Source organism: Haliotis rufescens, unplaced genomic scaffold (genome assembly GCF_023055435.1).
Source record: "Haliotis rufescens isolate VD_foot unplaced genomic scaffold, xgHalRufe1.0.p SCAF_9, whole genome shotgun sequence".
In the NCBI taxonomy this organism is placed as follows: Eukaryota; Metazoa; Mollusca; class Gastropoda; order Lepetellida; family Haliotidae; genus Haliotis; species Haliotis rufescens.
Genome location: NW_025964383.1, coordinates 17,214,557 through 17,234,449, shown reverse-complemented (window position 1 = coordinate 17,234,449; position 19,893 = coordinate 17,214,557). Strand labels below are relative to the sequence as shown.

Below are 19,893 nucleotides of genomic sequence, written 5' to 3'. Positions count from 1 at the left end.
TGTGTGGGTGTGTCTCTGTGTGTTTGTGTAATTTCTGCGTGGCCAATTTTATTGGCCAAGGATTATATCTAAAACAACATATTTTTTTGAATTTTCATAACATCAATTAACTGATGGTGACAGGCAATCTAAAGTGAAACCTCTATCTTTTGATAACATATACACATTCTTCATATCAGCTAAGAAGTGAAGTCGTTGCTGATAACGTAACTTATTAATGAAGTATTTTCTCCTGTCAGTGTAATTACCCGGGACTCATTTGCTCTCAGTTTTTCTAAAACTTATCTCAAAACTGTTTGATATTTCTTCAAGAACCTTCGCATGGATCGGTCGAGTTGTGTGGGTGGCATTTCTTGCGTTGCGCCGCCTAGACAACTGACGCCGATACTCCTATTTTGAACCCGAAGTATGTTGTTTGGCTAATGGTTTAATCTAAACGTCAATTTCATACTTCCGGGTTTGCGCACTTGTTCATATGTGACGTCACTTGCTCAAAGTTTTTTAGGTGAGGTATTCTTAGTTTTGGTAAGTTTTTGACAATTCATTACTATTTAGATGATTAACTTTAACTGAATGATGTGTTTAGACGGACAAGACATTAAGTCTTCGTTTAAAGACGCCTGTAAACTACAATGTTTTTGTTTTGTATTCACCTGACCCATCATCACAACTCATGAACGAGGAAGATCGGCTCGAACAGACGGCCATATTTTTCCGATACGAGCGTTTCAGTGTCTCAAAATTTCACAATTATAAATTTCTGTTGACTTTGTTTATGAATTAACTTTATTGGCGATATAATCCACCAATACAAACATTGGATATATTCTTATCATGTCAATTTTCTAAGATTTCTTAATTCTAAATATGACCCTGCTGTCCCCGGTCGATGTCGGACCAGGTGACCCAGCCCATTGATAGATGAAATCATGCTGACACATTTAAATCCTGTAAATCATGAAATGTTAATCTCAGTTTCCTTTTGACAAGACGCCTGACCTTATTACATATTCAAGTATCACAACTCCTAGATTATTTGAAGATGAATATGTTAGACATTTATTTTAGTGACCGACTGTTGGAGTTGCGTCCCTTTGTTACTGAAATCGATGTTGCATGTTTGTTTAGTCACCTGGTTGTGTGTCGGTATATAAGGAAATATGTTGTTTGTCACTCTAATTTAAGTAATTTTACTTAAGTAGAAGAAACTGACACTCTATCAAAAGAATTGTGTACAGTTACAATGATAACAATAACATTTTTCATCACTGATCACGTTTGTCAATAAATGAAACATCTTCTGTGATATACATGCGATGTAACTTGAAGAGGAACTAGTCAAGTAACTTAAGTTGTGAAAGGATAAAAGAATGTTGTTCCTGAGTCTCTATGTGTTCAACGCTGGGAGTGTGGAGTAGGGGGAGGCGGCATTAAACGAGTAGTTATTTATTTTAGCAAGTGTATCGTCTTGTATTGATAACAAAAAAATATGTATATTGTGTATTGTATCGTTGCACCGCAACTAGCATGGTCCGGTACTCATGATATAGATATAAACATTAACCAGTGTTAACAGTGCTTCTTTTTTCTATGAGTCTGTGATAGTGTACATGTTTTATCCTTTCTCTTTAGCCTTAAAGCATATTAATACTCTTTTCTAATACTTTTTCATCATGAAATGAATATCTCAAATTCCCTCATACCTGTAAATATGATAAGGTGTGTTAAAATAAAGCCAAAATTACCAGTGTTAATAATCTATAACCATGATAACCGAGAAGGCAGAATATTTTCTTGTAGTAATGAGTCACAATATAGATGAAATGTTGCTGATGTAGGGTAAAATATTTAACTCACTCATTTATCTCATAGTGCTGTTACTGTGCTAGAAAAGTTCCACTGTTATGCTTGTGACGTTCCTCGGGGTGTGGTAGTGGGATTCCACTGGTAGTGTTGCTGATGTTCCACTGGTCCTGCTGGTAGTGCTGATGATGTTCCACTGACAATGCTTTTAAAGTGGTAATGGGGCTTGTGATGATCCTTCCACTGGTACCATATATTTTCACTAGATTGCAAAATCATCTGCTACAGAGTTCCCACTTCATGGTAAAAGTGGTGGTCCACAAGGAAATGTCACTTGTCCTGAAGGGGTAACCCGATCTAATTGGGGATAAATGTTAGCTGTTCGCCAGTATCTTACTAATCAGCTGTTTGCCATCACTTTGTCTTATTTCTGTTACTTCTTGTGATGGCCACAAAACCACAGTTGACAAGAAAGGCATGGTCTGTCACCATTTTTTAACTCAACTGCTCCCAGGGATAGAAAGTTTGCCAAGGATGCCTACTAGCCTGAATAGTGATAACACATAGTAATATCCCTCAAAATCTTTGAAATTCTACTAGCCATAGGGATACCTTTAACATTAGCAAAACTGATCAGGTTTAGCAGGCTAGTGCTAATTTCTATCCCAGGCTCTGGTATATTTCTCCTGCTTTTGATATTTTTTCGCCACCGCGTTACGCATTGAAGTTGTGGAAAAACATCGCGTTACGGTGCGTTATGGTATTCCTTGTGCATTTGTGATTCTAATGATATAAGTTTTATTACAAAATTCATCACATGAAGTTTGCAGTTGCCAATTGAAATTACCCTACTGTTTTGCATCATTTTTTGTAACATTTTCTCTTTCTAAGAGATTACTGTTAAATTTTTTTTCAAAAGTACACTAATACAAACATTATGAATGTATGTTACTATTTGTGTCTTTCTTCATGCAAATTAATACTCTTTTGATAACAAAAAGGGAGAAAAAATGTAAAAACAGGCCAAACTGAATTTCTACACAGAGTTATGGGAATTGAATTGCCGCGCGGGCAAGAGGCTACCCTAACTGGTATATCCAGATAGGTTTACATTGTGACTGTGAAAAGGATTCTTTAGCTTTCATGGTTCATGCTTAATGATGCTTCACTGTGATCTTCACTTGAGTCACTGAGTGAATATATTCTAATTTGTAAAACCAGCGTTAGTCCTTACCAAACTGCCCAATTGTAACGGTATCTTAAGGACTAGTAGCGATTGGCCCATTTTAAGGGTTTTGCTATATGTCATCATTATAAGGACTAGTGGGTAAAAACTGTTAATTTCTAACCCTGAAAACAGTGGAAAACGAGAACTGATTTATATACTTATATTATTTTTTTATTTTTGACTGTGCATGTTTTGTGACCAAACCTATTATGATCATGATGATCGTCATCCAAATCAAATTTCAAAGTTAAACTTGAAAGTCAAGGGATCCTTGTCATGTTAACAGTTACAGATGTCGCTGACCCCAAGAATAAAAAAATATTGGAGCAAACATCAAGGTTTAACTTTTTAAGGGTATAGCAGTCTGCAACTTTTGCCACTTGTCCAAAGTCCAAGTGTAGTAAAATTCTGTTCCGTCTTGTAAGCTCAGTAGTCCACACAAACTAAATTCTTCTGTTTGACAGAAAATAAATAAATGACAAATGAACTGTTTAGTTAATGATTCTCTGTTTGGAGCATGAACAATTTCGCTAATGTGCTGTAAGCATGGTAAGGATATATCTTTGCTTTTATTTGATGAAGGCCCTAATAAGGATGGCAAACATAGTCTGCTACTGTCACGACCTGTGTCAGCACGGACTGGTATAGTATGCAGTATTTCATGTACTGTCGAACCCTGCATAATGCCAATTACCATGATTTACTCAACTAGAACAGTTTTATAAAAATTCTGGTCGTCCTGTCATTTACTGTTTGACTGCTCATTGTCAAACGCAAAAATATTCATAACTATGCTGAAACTGAAATGGAAAGAGCAAACATTCAACAAAAATATAAAATATTAAAAAAAAAGAATGATTCATTCTTCTGTGACTGTTTTGGAAAATATCAATTTGCAGGGGCTGTATTACAATATGTGTATTGCTGACGGCTATATTGCAATATACTGGTGTGCCAGTAATGTTGCACACCACTACTAAACAATGCTAAACATGCACAATATCTATTGCCATATATCAGTTTTTGTGGGAATAATTAAAAGAGAGTTGTGAAACATTACAAACACACAAGATATGTCACAAGAGATTGAAGTAAAGATATGGCATAGAATATGTCTTCAGCAACCCATGCTTACTGTAAATGGCGACTATGCTTGTCGTAAGGGGCGACTAACGGGATCGGGTGGTCAAGCTCTCTGACTTGGTTGATGCATGTCATTGTATCCCAATTGCGTGGATCGATGCTCATGATATCAATCACTGGATTGTCTGGCCCAGACTTGAATATTTTTTTTACAGACCGCCATCATATAGCTGGAATATTGCTGAATGCAGCGTTAAACAACAAACAATAAAGTGGATCATTTTGTTGAGTTTGCTCGGCACCTTAATCGTGTCAGTCTACACATTGTATCTAGTTTCATTGAGCTGTAAATCATGGAATATGTTACCAGTCTCTCCATCATCTGTAAATCTTCTGTTTTCATCACCAAAATCCATTGTGTCCTTGGCTGACCCATATCTGCTGTGCACAAAACATGACCTACAAATACAACTCATGAGAGCAGCAGAAATGGAGGACAGATGTTGTGGAGAATTACTATGTCCCTGACCCTATGTTAAACACAATGAATGTCCAGAGTGAAATTGAGGTTGAATGTGAGAGTCTGGCCACTTATTGAGATGCAGAACACCACTGATATATCATGTACACATGTGTATTGGACGCAGTTGCTTCCAGTGCAATAACATGTAATCAGTATCCATGGTATATGGTAATAAGCCTAGTATGCACGATATATGATCCTGCTACATGATGTTCCTGATAGAAGTGATAAGCAGGAGTGGATGCTTCACCTACATTTGGAATAATGGAAACAGGTTATGTTTCCTGATTGTATTGAGATGCAAATATGAGAATATCTGTGGCATATTATGTGGAGTTTATTCATATACTGTAAGCCATCTGTCTCTTGATTCAGAAAAACAAGCTGAATCATTATGATGTTTATGGATGCAAAACACTGTGCCCTAGGCATATAACACTATAGGGATTTGTCTGGAATTACTCAGAGGCTGATATTCGGCCCTAAGGCTGCGGAAAATGACAATAAAAATCCGCGATTTGAATTTTAAAAATTCCCAAATCATCAGAATTGACAAAAATAAATTAAAAAATATCCAGTTTTGAACAATATCACATCTTTTTCAAATTTGAATGCATTAAAATATTGGAATTTGGAACACTTGGTGAGAGTATGCATGTTGGAAGGATTGAAGTTAATTAAGCTAAAGCATGTACATGATGTATGTGAGATTTATCTGATATTTCATATTTGTAGAGTCTGGCAATATATATAATATATACTACTCAAAAGAAGTTAAGGATCACCTGATTCTTTCATATTACTATAGTTAATCTCTCATGTCATGACAGATTGACTTTACCATTATGAAAGTATCGGGTGATCCTTAACTTCTTTTGAGTAGCATACATTCAATGTTTGGACAGTCCATGTCGGGTTTTCTTCACTCAATCACATAGAGTTTGGATTCAAAAAGGAATTCCCATCTAAAAAATGCATACAGCATCACAGGGATGAAAATTAACCAAGAACGTCTAGCCAAAATAGTGCTACATGTATATCAATATCCCCAATAATGTTTCAAATGCTACTAGCCCTAAGGATACCTTTAACATCAACAAGACTGGTCCAGGCTAGCAGGCTAGTGCTTATTTCCATCTCCAGCATCAAACATACTTTGTCAGAGACAGAAACTAACAGTTTTAGCCCACTAGTCCTTTTAAAGATAACATATAACAAAACCCTCAAAAAGGGCAGATTTCTACCTGTCCTTAGGATACTTTATCTATTGGACAGTTTTGCAAGGACTATAGGACGAGTGCCAATTTCTAACGCTGTTTGTAGTGAACTTGCTGTTTATGAACTGGTCAATGCGAGACCCCAATTCAGCAGTCCATAGTCCGTGCCAAGCTGCCCAATAGTTATGGTATCGTAAGGACTATTTTTTAAGGGTTTTGTGATATGTTATCATTTTAAGGACTAGTGGACTAGAAATTTTATTTCAAAACCCGGGACCCCAAGACTCACAATTATTTATATACAAATAGAAACAAACATAAATCCTGCTCAATGCAGCATTAGAAATTGACATGAGTCCTCTAGTCCTTGCAATTTTTAAATGTTTTGCTCTATGTTACCGTTATAAGGACTAGTGTACTAAAATGTTAGTTTCTACCGCTGTCATATAGTGTCAATGTCTTTAGTTTTTCAAAAGGCAACATTTCTGGTGCCAAGCATTTAGTCTAGCCCACTTGTTTTCCCTCCTTGACCATTGTATGATGTTGAGCAATGTTTGATTAACACTGTCTATATTGTGGTTGCAGGTTGTACCATAAAGAGAGGGGACGTAGAGAGCCTGTCGTCTAGCCCAGGCAGTCTGTAAACAAGATGCCGCTCTTTGGGAAATCACCAAAAAGTCCATTAGACTTGGTGAAAAACTTAAAAGAGGCAATTGCAAACATTGATAAACAGCAAAAAAGGGTAAGCTCATATATATGATGTTATCTTTATTATTACTATTATTAGGATGCATAAAAAAATTTAATTGTTTCCTGGGCACATTTTGCTCAAAAGGTGGGAAGGCAGTAGGACTTTATTTATATTTTGTATTGGAAACAAGTAGTGCAGGAGAAACACTTTGTATTTTTATCCCCACCAAGAATACCAAAAAACACAGCTGGGTGCATCGGCTCTTTGATAAAGTGACAAGTTCTCAACATAGTCAAGCATTTTATTTTATGGATAATACTACGTTCATGCATGTCATATTACATGGGAAATTTGAAAAAAATGTTTCTGTGGGCAATAGAAATGAGGTGCCTGAGAACCATTTCCTTTTTGGCATTATGTACATGATATTTTATGTTTAGAAGAATTTTCTCCTTTTCCAGCTCTACTGTATGCTTATTTGTACACTTAGTCACTTTATCTTGTTTCCTGTGAATGGGGCTTGTAGACTTGGTTGATGCATGTCATCGATCCAAATTGTGTGGATTGATGCTCATGATATTAGCCACTGGATTGTCTGGTCCAGACACAATTATTTACTGACCACCGGGTCGGATGAAAAGAAAAAGTTGTTTTTTTTAATATGGGCGTTCGAGTAGCCTGTTGGTTAAAGCGTTTGCTCGTAACGCCGAAGACCCTGGTTCGATTCCCGACGTGGGTACAATGTGTGAAGCCCATTTCTGGTGCGCCCCACCGTGATATTTCTAGAATAATGCTAAAAGCAGCATAAAACCATACTCACTTACTACAGACCACCGTCATATAGCTGGAATATTGATGAGTGCAGCGTTAAACAACAAACCCATCCTGTGAATGGGGAAGTATGGGAGTTAGGATAACCTTAGCGCTATGATAGATTTGTGGAACAGACTCCTGTATTGTACATGTTGTAATGATCTGTTGTGTGGTATTAAATTAATACATGTTTAACTTTTTACATGTTTGAAGTTTTATTCTGGTATTTTCAATTAGAGTATGCTGTGGATCGCGTCGATGTCTGCCTTTTCACACACAACAGTGAAATAGTATTTTAAAAAGTTATTGACAGCAAGTAATAAAGAAAACAGTGAACTCGCTCCAGTGTTATTCCAAATTTATGAAACTCGTGAATAGTTCTGCTATCTGACTTGCTTTCGTTCATCAGATACCATAATTATTCAATCATTTCAGAAAATTAGTTTTACACGGGAGTTCGTTTAGTATTCTACATTATAAATGATAACTATAATGTATTCTCCCTCCACAGACAAGTGAGATCATCACGCAGATGAAGCTGATGGTGTATGGAACGGCCGACCAGGAGCCTTTGTCTGAGCAAGTGGCGCAGCTAGCTCAGGAGATGTACCTGAATGATATCTTCAAGCTCCTCATATTCAACCTGAACAAGATAGACTTTGAGGTAGGTCAGTCCTCAGTGTTGATGGGACCCTTGTTGAGTATATCCCCATTCCCCACTGCTAGTTGTACATGTTTATGGCAACCCTTGAAGATCCGGGTTAGAATAGGTCTTCAGCAACCCATGCAGTTCTGACAATATAGTGTTTGATCCAAATCAAATTTCAAAGTTAAACCTGAAAGTCAAGGGATCCTTGTCATAACCCCAAATGTTAACAGTTACAGATTTCCCTGACCCCAAGAATCAAATAATATTGGAGCAAACATCAAGGTTTAACTTTTAGGGGTATAGTAGTCTGCAACATTAGCCACAAATAGTCTGCCATTAGTAGTCTAGCGTGATGTAAGCAAAGTCTCTCATTCTCATGACTGTTATTTTGCTCAGAAAACAGTTTCCACTTGAGATTTCATGCAGACGGAATGTATTTAAAAAATACATCTATGATCTTAGATACGACTTTCCTACACTCCCCAACTGGTTGAAAGAAAATTCCTCCTTTCTTGAGCTCAGTAAATTTCTGGCAAAATCTCTGAATGTAGTCTTGGTTTTAGTTTAATGTTTTACTCATTCATTGCACTGTATATTTGAATTCATTGATGAATCTGACCAAGATGATTTGTTTGTGCTCAGGGTCGTAAGGACGTGGTGTTGATCGTGAACAATCTGCTGAGACGGCAGATCGGGACACGCACGCCCACAGTGGAGCACATCAGTGTCAGGCCACAGATACTTCTCGAGCTTGTGAAAGGGTAGGTATTAATGTCTAGATAGATGGAGACCGACCCGTTAAGATCCAGGTTGTAATAGGTCTTCAGCAACCCATGCTTGTTGTTGAAAGAGGCAATTATTTTTGTCATTAGAGGCGACTAACGGGATTGGGTGGTTGATTGGTTGATGCATGTCATTGTATCCAAATTGTGTGGATCAGTGCTCATGATGTCAATCACTGGTTTGTCTGGTTGATTAATTTTTACCACTGTCATACAGCTGGAACATTGCTGAGTGCACAGAGGTAGAAATTGGCACTAGTCCTATAGTCCTTGCCAAATTGACCAATAGTTAAGGTATCATAAGGACTAGTAGAAATTTGCCTTTTTTAAGGTTTTTGCTATATGGCATTATAAGGACTAGTGGATGAAAACTGTTTGTTTCTTACGCTGGTGCACATTAAACAAGAAACAAAGGTGAAAACAAGGATTACATAAACTGTAAAGAAGTACCGTATTTTCACATACAGAACCCCTTTTTACAAAAATACAGCTTATTAAAGGTTGTGCACACAATACACACCTACAATGAGTTTTGATGTTTTTGCTCCATCACAACATGCACAAAGACGTTATCGTAGGCATGAAACCTAGGAAATACCATGTCAACAAAACCATACCGAGTGACGCAAGTTGACCCCTGTTACTACACTATCAGGTCCTAAAAAGTGTTCATGTGAATTCATCTGAAGTACTGCAATTTGCTCTACAGATTAGCTTCCCTTGCTTGCTTACGTTGCTTGTGTTTGTTGTGACTTGAAAGTCAGGGGTACTGTACACATGCTCATGTTCCTGTTGCAGGTACTCGGTCCCAGAAATTGCCCTCAATTGTGGCGTTATCCTCCGTGAATGTTGCCGTTACGAATCACTGGCTCGACAACTTCTAGAAATTGAAATCTTCTTTCAGTTCTTTGATTATGTCACTTGTTCTACATTTGATATTGCATCCGATGCCTTCTCAACATTCAAGGTAAGAAGATGGTGCATGTAGGAGGAAAATTAGGGCTGGCTAAAGAGGTCAATAATCAGAATTATTGATGAGAAGAAATATTAACGATTTTCGATACGTAATTGTTGTCATCGACAATAACTTACGTAAACTATTGTGATGGAATAAAGTTTCAATTGTCTATGATGGAAAGCAACTGTTTTTGGTATATCTCAAATGTCGACAAAGTAATCCATGCATAAATGTGTCACTGCTCACCTGTGGCATGAAATATGTTGATTTCTTTCAGAATTTTCTTGCTAATTTGCTTAAAGCTACTTCTCCAATATTTTTTTTAATTTGGCACTTTCAAGAAGCAAAAGCAGTGAGGTGGATGCTGTTCAATAATATTACTGCTGATTTTTGTGCTACCACTATGGCACTAACTCAGAGCTATAATCACACTCTGATTTTGTTATCTCTGGCGAAAATGCCTCTCTGAACATATTGAGATGTTGAGATGACCATTTTCACTTCCATCGATTGCTGGGGCGGTTGGGTAGCCTAGTGGTTTAGGCGTTAGCTAGTCACGCCAAAGACCCGGGTTCGATTCCCGACATGGGTACAATGTGTGAAGCCCATTTCTGGTGTCCCCCGCTGTGATATTGCTGGAATATTGCTAAAAGCGGCGTAAAACCATACTCACTCACTCCATCGATTGCTGGAGCCTCTGTTCATATAAAGTTCATGACAGGATTCTGGGTTAGAATTGGTCCAAGTTGTTGCTTGTTGTAAGAACAACAAATGAGGGTGGTCAGGCTCTTTTGACTTGGCTAATCGTACCGTAATAACATGGATTGTTAATCATGTTGTCAATCACTAGTTTCCTAGTCCAGACCTGAATATTTACAGGCCGCCCTGATATAGATGCTATCTTGCATGATTATACATGAACTCACCTACTCACTCACAAGCACAGGCCATGTACTGTCACTATTCGTCCAGTATGTGGGGAGTTATGGCCCTTGGGCATGCCAGGATCCTATGATCATGGGTTCGAATCCCAAATTCGTCCTGTTCATTATCCTTGGTGTGTCAGCACTAGACTTCATTACTTGTCAAGCTGTTTTAAGACCTGCATAACTTGGCAGTGTTAGAAATTGGCACCAGTCCTGTAGTCCTTGTCAAACTGCCCAATAGTTAGGTATCATAAGGACTAGTAGAAATTTGTCATGTTAAAGGGTTTTGCTGTGTGTTTTCATTATAAGGACTAGTGGACTAGTGTTAGTTTCTAGCGCTGCTTGGCCTCACAATGTGATGACAAACTTTTATATTACTGTAATACTGTATAAAGCTGTGTTAAACAAAATTCACTCACACTATTAGGAAAATTTACAGCGTAACCAACTGATTTGTAACCTCTTTCTCCTGACTGACTTTTGTCCTTTTTTTTGTGTTTTGCAGGAAGTTCTCACCAAACATAAAATGTTGTCTGCAGATTTCTTAGAAAAAAATTATGATGTAGTTTTCTCAAAGTACCAGACGCTATTAAACTCTGAAAATTATGTAACAAAGAGACAGGCCTTGAAGGTGAGTACCTTTCATGATTTTGATATTGTATCATTGTATCATTGTATCATTGTAACAATCTTCACATTCAGTGGCTGAAATTTATTCCCACAAAGCCAGGTAGGCTGGTGACTTATAAATGGTTGCCGTAACCCACATGGTTGCACTTAAAGGCGACTATACTTGTCGTAAGAGGCGACTATACTTGTCGTAAGAGGCGACTAACGGGATCGGGTGGCTGGCTGACTTCATTGATTAATGTCATCGCATCTCAATTGCATGGATCGATGCTCATGATGTCAGTCTAGTCCAGACTCGATAATTTACAGACCGCCCTCATATAGCTGGAATATTGCTTATCAGTGTTCTTAGATTTTTGCCAACTGAAATTTCCTCTCTTGCCAATGTTATTTGTAGTCATGGTCTAGGATTTCTGAATGAAATTAATATAGCCTTTTTGGTAGATGGAATTCACTGTTTGTAACCTCTTACACACTTGGTATACTTCTTGAGAGGAACCGATCAGATGCATGCTTTGAAGTTTGTAAACACAGCAGGTGATAACCAGGCAATGTGAACACAACACAGAAAGAAATTCCGTCATGATTGGGTGGTCATGTATTAAGATTCCAGAATTGGTGTTTATATTAAGACTGCCATTTTGCCCAAGCCTTTTCCCAGTTTAAGCCGATCTGACTGCCATTTTGCCCTTGCTAAGTCCCTGTTTAAGGCGACCCGACTGCCATTTTGCCCAAGTTGGTCCCAGTTTAAACCAATCTGACTGCCATTTTGCCAAAGCCCTTCTCCCAGTTTAAGCCGATCTGACTGACTGCTGTTGTTATAGCTGTTGGGCGAGCTGCTCCTTGACCGCCACAACTTCACTGTGATGACCCGCTACATCAGCAACCCATCCAACCTCAAACTCATGATGAACATGCTAAGAGACAAGTCTCGTAACATTCAGTTTGAAGCCTTCCATGTATTCAAGGTGAGTTCAATGTCCATAGTTAACCAGTTATTCTCGGCGCGGTCGGGTAGCCTAGTGGTTACAGCGTTCGCTCGTCACGCCGAAGACCCGGGTTTGATTCCCGACATGGGTACAATGTGTGAAGCCCATTTCTGGTGTCCCCCGCCGTGATATTGCTGGAATATTGCTAAAAGCGGCGTAAAACCATACTCACTCACTCATCAGTTATTCTCAGCCACATTGTCATTTGTCTTTGATTGTTTTAAATTTTATTATTCTTGAGAAAGATGTCTTTGAATATCAAGAAATATTAATTATGATTTAGTTGAAATGTTTGGTTCATATATAACATAATATATTTAAATCTAACAAATTGGCCACTATGGGGATTCCGGGTAAGAATTGGTCCCAGCAAGCTGTGCTGGTCGGATGAGCAATCAACCAGATCAGGTGGTCAGACTTGGTGACCTGGTTGATTGCATGTCATCGTGGTCCCTTGGCTTGGATTGTTGGCCAATTATTTTCTAAGTTTTAACATTACAAAGATTATCATGTTTGGCCTGTTTGTAATCACTTGGTTTACAGATATTTCTTCCAAAATGTAAACATCTTTAGTTAAAATAAGAATACAACTTGTAAGAAGTGGTCTCTGACCACCCCTTATGGTCGGCTGAAATGAAAAAGTGTTCTTTTGAATATGAATGGTCGGGTAGCCTTGTGGTTAGAGCAGAAAAACCAGGTTCAATTCCCACATTGGGTGCAATGTGTGAAGCCCATTTCTGGTGTCCCCCGCCTTGATATTGCTGGAATATTGCTAAAAGCAGCATAAAATTTATCTGCTCCAAGGCTGATATTCGGCCCCAAGTCTACAGCAAATGCCAGTAAAAATTCCCAATTTGATTTTAACATCTCCTAATTCCTCAGAAGTTACGTAAATAAGTCATTCAAAAAATTATTTCCCAATTTGCCTGCCAAGGGCACTTAGCTTGGAATCTTGGGTGCTGTTGTACAAAACAACCCTAGCACTACGACTGTCATAATCTATGTTCAGGTATGGGAGTTACGATCATCTTAGCACTACGACTGTCATGTTCAGGTGTGGGAGTTATAATCACCCTAGCGCTACGACTGTCACAAGTCTATGTTCGGGTATGGGATCACCTTAGCGTTACGATCGCTTTGTACAACAGCACCCAGTACTGTAAATCGTTGTACTGCCCTTCCTGTATTGACCTACGTTAACTGATATTAGCCGACAACTTCGGTGGAAGGGAAAAGGCAATACTCCTAATTTTAATTCTTCTTCACATTTGTGAAATATTGGATCTGTGACTCCATAAATAGCTTACATCTATTCATTTCTCTTTGTCCTGACCAACATTTTGTTTGTTTTTTCCAGGTATTTGTGGCTAACCCCAACAAACCCAAACCTATTCTGGAAATTCTACTTAGGAACAAAGAAAGATTGTTGGAATTCCTCTCCAAATTTCACAATGACAGATCTGAAGATGAACAATTTAATGATGAAAAAGCGTATTTGATCAAGCAAATAAAGGATCTACAGGCTCCAGACAACCAACCAGATCAGCCACAGGAACACCACCACAGAGAGGATTCTTAACAGTTGGTTTTGATTTTAAGCTGTATGTAGTTGTGAAACAAGCAGGATGTCCGTGCAGAGTTACCTGCCCTAAGGACCTCTCTAGTGCAAAGAGACAGCAAAGTCAGCACGGCCAGCCAGACCCCATGTTTTTTTCTACAAACTAAGCTACATTGCACATATTTACCCTCTGTACAACCTTACCATTATTTCTCTTTCTCTACAACTCTTGCTTTGTGAAGGTGAAAAGGTATTTTCCTCATACATTAAGAAATTTCTCATCCATATTGGAAGTACGAGAAACAATATATGTGACAGACAATCTTACAGGAGTCTTTTTGCTACGTAGGTTAAGTGTTGCATTTGATAACAGAATAAATATCAGGGTTATTTTTCTTCTTTATTTCCAGATTAGCGTGTTTTGTGAAGGAAATATGATTTAACACTTAAATGTATGGTAGATTATTTCTCTCAAATGATGTTAATTGTATGTCTGATCAAAGAGTTGTTGATACCTATCTGTAAGCCTTATATTGTGAAGCACTCTTTGAAGGATAAGAGTATATGCTATATGGCCAGGAAAAATAGGAAACCGAATGTGTTTGTAATTGAAAATATAAAGTTAAATGTTTGAATAAGTGGTGTGTATATGTTGCTGTCTTCGTAGGAAGGAAATTCCTAGTGTTAATTTCTCTCCGTCTTGCAAGCTTAAGTTCCATGTGTCAAACTTCTCACAGTGGTCAAATAGTCTTACTGTCTGTTGGTATCCTGAGTTGGTAAATTATACACTAGTGGTTATAGCTGCAAGATTGTTATCCAATTTCCCAGCATATTGGCAAAGATGTATTCTGCTTTTGTGATAGTTTCTGTTCTCGAGCAATGACACAATTAGGAATTGATTTAAAAACATGTAGAGCAACATAAAAACCTGAAGGGTGGCAGAGATAAACATGGTTGATATACATGGTATAGATAACTCAAATGTTTTTTTGAGACAGCAGTACCTGTTATAAGCTTCCTGCTCGTTTAGAGAATAGACAAAGAGGAGTGCTTTATGAAAACCATACATGAGTTAAATTGTTTTCAAAGTTTGTGCAGTAGTTAGCTGTTCAAGAATCGATGAAACGAAACTTTTTCAATAGTAGTTACTGAGTGGTTATATACCCTCTTATTGCTTCTGTTGCCTGTAAAAAAATATTGTAATATACACTGGAAAATATGGACTCACATTAAAATTTGCAGTTTTTGTACGGGGCGCAGGTAAGGATCACTTACAGACCTGCCTAGAAGTTGGTCAGGGGCGCTTAGTGTAGCAGGGTGCTTAATGTGCTGAATTCATTACCTAATCGAGGGGATTCCTATTGACATGAATTGCTACATGGATTTAAAGGGTAGAAATGTTTGTTTGGTAAATTTAAGTTACTGTATTCGACGTAATAAGCACCCAGGGCGCTCTCAAAATTAAAAATAGGGGGCTCTTATTAGAATATAATTTTGGTGCAATAAAAAACAGAGTTGAAATATTGTAAATTTTGTTTATGCTGACCGCCTGAAATGATATAAAAGAAAAAATTGTGTGTATTATACACTATAGATATGTTTTCGACAATTTAATTGCCCATAATTAAGGGTGAATATCAAACACGAATAAGTAAGTCTTGTGTACATTGATCAATCGGAAGGGGTGCTAATTGGGATTGTTCACTAGCCAATATATCAGTAAATATTGCCGCGGCGCGTATTAGAGCAGGGCGCTTATTACGTTGAATATGGTATAATTTTCTTGGTTCCCAGACCCTCATTTGTCCTTAAATCACTATTTGCTGGAAGTTTGTGTATGTTTGGAGACAAACAAGTGATGTTCATTTGGATTACACACTTGATCAAACTGGAAAAAAATTGGAAAAGAACATCCATCCCCTTTAGTTTTCATCATCCAAGACCAGTGGCTTTTTAGTTGACATTGTCTTGCATCAGGTTTTCACTGATGTGTGTCATTGCTGTGTAAAATCCTGTAGAATGTACTAGATTCTATAAACTAGTTTACAACTTCATGAAATATATATGAAGTAGAATAGTCAGTTTTTATTTTGTGCGCAAAGGATATGTGTGTATTCTGAAATATTATGTGCAATTATAACTGTAATGATGGCCTGATTCAAGATGCAATTTTTTATTTTTCAAAAGGGAATTATCATTACTATAAACAAGCTTCCATAGCTGAACATGACTTGAACCAAATGGCTGTCTGTGTGATAATCAGCCTCTATATCAGTCCTATTCGCCAAAGGGTATGCTTATATACTGAACAAGAAAAGTTAGGGATGATGTATTGTCTTCACTAGAAAAAAATATCCCCAAAATTATTCATGATCCTTTTTTGTTCAGTTGGTTTTTTTAAGCTTACTTACGATGGTGATTGTAATACTTTCAATATATTTTTATTAAATTGGGAAAAAAATTATGTTTTGTTTACTTTCTTTCATGTTAGGTCAAATGACTTTTCCGTGTCAGTGTTGACTTAAGTTAGTTCATTTATGCAATATGGGCTAATAAACGATCATTTTCATTCAAAAACTTGTGTCATTCCGAAATAGGTCACAGAATGTATTATGCTTGAAACAATGTCAGAATATGACCATTCAGATTAACTAGGTTGAGTGTCAAATTGATGAAAATTGAGGCAAATATTTTACTTAACATAATGTTACATACATTGCTTTCTGGGCTATATGTAGAACTTAGCTTCCGTCATTGACAGCTGATTTGTATTTTCAAAATAGTGGGTTTATTTTCAATCACTGAATGTTTTGTGTACATTAAGTTCTTGTGCTGACGAACAGCACAGAAGCAAGGCTTTGAAACTCTAAAGGATTATTTTGTATACCATCAATGTTCTGTTCATTATCCCAAAAGTAGTTTCACTTTTATGTTTTTTATAAAATGAATGAATATTGCTTTACGCCACATCGTCAGTTTAACTTGCATGTGTACAGCTATTTTCAGGCCTGTATATTTCCGTTTGTTATGATGTTACATTTATTGCACTGTATTCTCCTTCCATCTCGGCCACTCCCTCACACTCTCTTCAAAGGAATTTTAAACTTTGTGAAATTTAGAATTTCTATCATTTTTCACCAAGTGTTTCCTTCCCTTATGCTGCACAGACAAGGGCATTTTACACCAATACTTAGACGTAGCAGATGGTCGACCCGCATCATTAAAGTCAGTATATAAATATGTGAAAGGAACCCTGAATAAAGTGACATGTTTGTCAGCCTCACCCTTCAAAACCAAAATCTTACTTGGCAACCTGTAACTATGGCAACGTAATCCACTAGTAAAACTATAAAGCAGCCCATCCATATTATACAGGCTGATCTGTTTTCAGAAAACTGACTGTTTTATCATGTTTTATCCCCTTAGTTAAACAGTTTAGGGTGCCATTTAACAAAACAACCTTTGCACTTCGACTGCTTAGTCTGTGTTACGGTATAGGACCTACGATCACCTTACCACTAAGATCGCTTTGTAAAACAGCACCCAGTGGGTAATATATCGCTTTATACAATGGTACCCAGTGGGATATTTTCAAGCTGCTTCATCTTTGTTCTGGTTCATGCCGAGAAATTGCAGAGGAAATGCTGTTGGTTTTGTATTGGCGTATATGACCATGTATCTATTCCTCCTTGATTTCCTGACGACACAGTGATACCAACCACTGTCGTCTCTCTTATGTTAGTCATGCATATGCTTTGATGGCTTGACCAAATGACTGTTGTGGGGAAGTGTGTCTGTAACTCAAGCAGACAGCATCGTCCCAGTAAATGTGTGTCTGTCCTCGTGACCTACAGCCTGTTAATGCAGTGTGTGATTACAGTATGCAGCGACACTGTAGCTCAAAATTAAGGGGGTTCCACGGTTCAAATGTTGGGCAAGAATATATTTTACCAGACACCTTCTGCCCCTTTTTATGTCTTTTTTTTTTACCTGCTATTTTGGTAAGGGTTGTCGACAAGCGCCATTCTTAGTAATGGTTTCCAAGTTTTTCAGATGCCATGCTAAAATAATGGGTTTTGGCTTGCCACCCACACAGCGGCTTTAATTAAATGCTTTCATAAGCCAATGTAACATTTAGTTACTAAAGTTAATCAAACTTCTATGCATTTGTTGAAAAATGTTCCCAATGGATGTTTGATAAGGTTTCACATGCCACTATGGAACCTATTTCCGAGTACTTTTTGTGAATTTATGTCTAATTTTCCATGGTTATGAATTGCTTTGATATTCAATTTTGAGGTTTAATCATATTAAACCATTCTAATGCAATCAGTCATTTTTAGAGCTTTATTGCCCTAGGTTTTAAATAGTAAGTCTGTTTCCTGCAGCTATGTTAGCAACTTGGCGACAAACATGGCGAATAGGTGTCCGGTAAAATGCATGTGCACCAAATGCTATCACAGGAATATCAAGGACCACAATATTAATTTCGAAAACTGTGAGCTACATACAGAATAAAGGTTCATTTGGTTCATGTACAGTTCATACTATTTTCATAACAACTGTCTGCAGTATCTCATTCCAGAGATATGGATTAGTTGCAGGAATGTCACAAGAAGACAAGTTTGTTTCATTTGTACAAATCAATTTTCTGTCAAGGGTTTTTATTAGGAAGATAGCAATGGAACTGTTGTAACTGGAATACTGCTTGGTAGAGTAGTTTTTTCATTGCCTTGTGCAAGGAGACAGTAATTGTTGCTTCGTTATTTTGTCTGCTTGAGTTAGACATGCTCGTCCTGGGCACACTGAAAACTGGTATATACATATAAATATGTCTGTACATTTGTTATATATATTATTGCACATATTAAGTACTACCTATATATCTTTTTATACATAACAAGAATATTGAGTTTATTTTAACTTATTTTAATCTCAACATTACTTTCTGTAGAAACCCTACCCTTCGTATTGTAAAGCAGTGATTTGGAAAACTTCACCTTTTGGAGCCAACAATATGCAACAGCTGATTTCTGTCAAAACTTGTGATTACTGTATTCGACGTAATAAGCGCCCAGGCGCTCTCGAAATTAAAAATAGGGGGCTCTTATTAGAATATTATTTTCGTGAAAAAAACAGTTGAAAGATAAATTTTGTGGTTTATGCTGACAGCCTGAAATGTTTATGTACTACAGATATATTTTACTAGAACTTAATTGCCCATAACTAAGGGTGCATATAACACACAAGTGCGTATTGTATCCGAATATAAATAAGTCTTGTGAATATTGATCAATCGGAAGGGGTGCTAATTAGGATTGTTCACTAGCCAATATATTAGCAAATACTGCCGTGGGCGCTTATTAGAGCGGGGCGCTTATTACGTCGAATATGGTATATCAGGTTTGGTGTAACATTGTCAAAAATAGAACCTGTGTTCAAGCTGGGGTACAGTCTTGCAGAATTGTCTCTGAAATGTGACCATGGATCTGCAGGACAAAATATTAGGGAGAAATTTGTTTTTTTTAAATCTACTAAATACCAATAAGATCCTATCATAATGATTAAGGCTCACATGGAAGGTTACTCAAAAGTAGATGTCAACCAGCTTATATTATATAATGTTGTCCACAAAAAAACATATGTTCTCAAATTCTTAAACAAAAAGGACCCTGTTTCTCCCCCTTGTATGAATGCTAGGCTATTTTCATTTATAATTGTTTTGTCAAAATTAATGTAAATTTGCATATGTATATTTGGCATTGAAAAATTGAAATTGTTTCTTGTAGCAAAGCTTTTTTGTGATTGCTCTACATACGTACAGAAAAAACAAATATAATGATTACTCTGTATTTAAACTAAATTGTCCTTTAAACACACTATCCTGTTGATGTCATCAAGATCACCATGATCACCATTAATTGTTAAGCATTGCTTGGAGAAATGTCATGACCTTTGCTTATTCCAGGAGAAGGCCTTTGGTTATTGGTTTGTTTACAAAACATTTGGTGTAAAATGTCAATATTTGTTTTGAAAAATTTTG

At 37.2% G+C, this 19,893-nt stretch overlaps 1 protein-coding gene across 2 annotated transcripts; it reads left to right on the top strand.

Moving 5' to 3' along the window:
- The first annotated feature begins 462 nt into the window (after nucleotides 1-462).
- LOC124119711 (calcium-binding protein 39-like) lies at nucleotides 463-18,977 on the top strand. 2 transcript variants are annotated; one of them, XM_046482313.2, is made up of 8 exons: nucleotides 463-525; nucleotides 6,440-6,596; nucleotides 7,870-8,022; nucleotides 8,650-8,768; nucleotides 9,588-9,756; nucleotides 11,179-11,304; nucleotides 12,128-12,271; nucleotides 13,650-18,977. In XM_046482313.2, exons 2-8 carry the CDS (start codon nucleotides 6,504-6,506, stop codon nucleotides 13,869-13,871), a joined length of 1,026 nt encoding a protein of 341 aa, XP_046338269.1. In that variant the 5' UTR covers nucleotides 463-525; nucleotides 6,440-6,503; the 3' UTR covers nucleotides 13,872-18,977. The 2 variants fall into 2 exon arrangements, with proteins under 2 accessions (XP_046338269.1, XP_046338270.1); XM_046482314.2 differs by having other exon boundaries at nucleotides 473-505.
- Nucleotides 18,978-19,893: the final 916 nt, after the last annotated feature.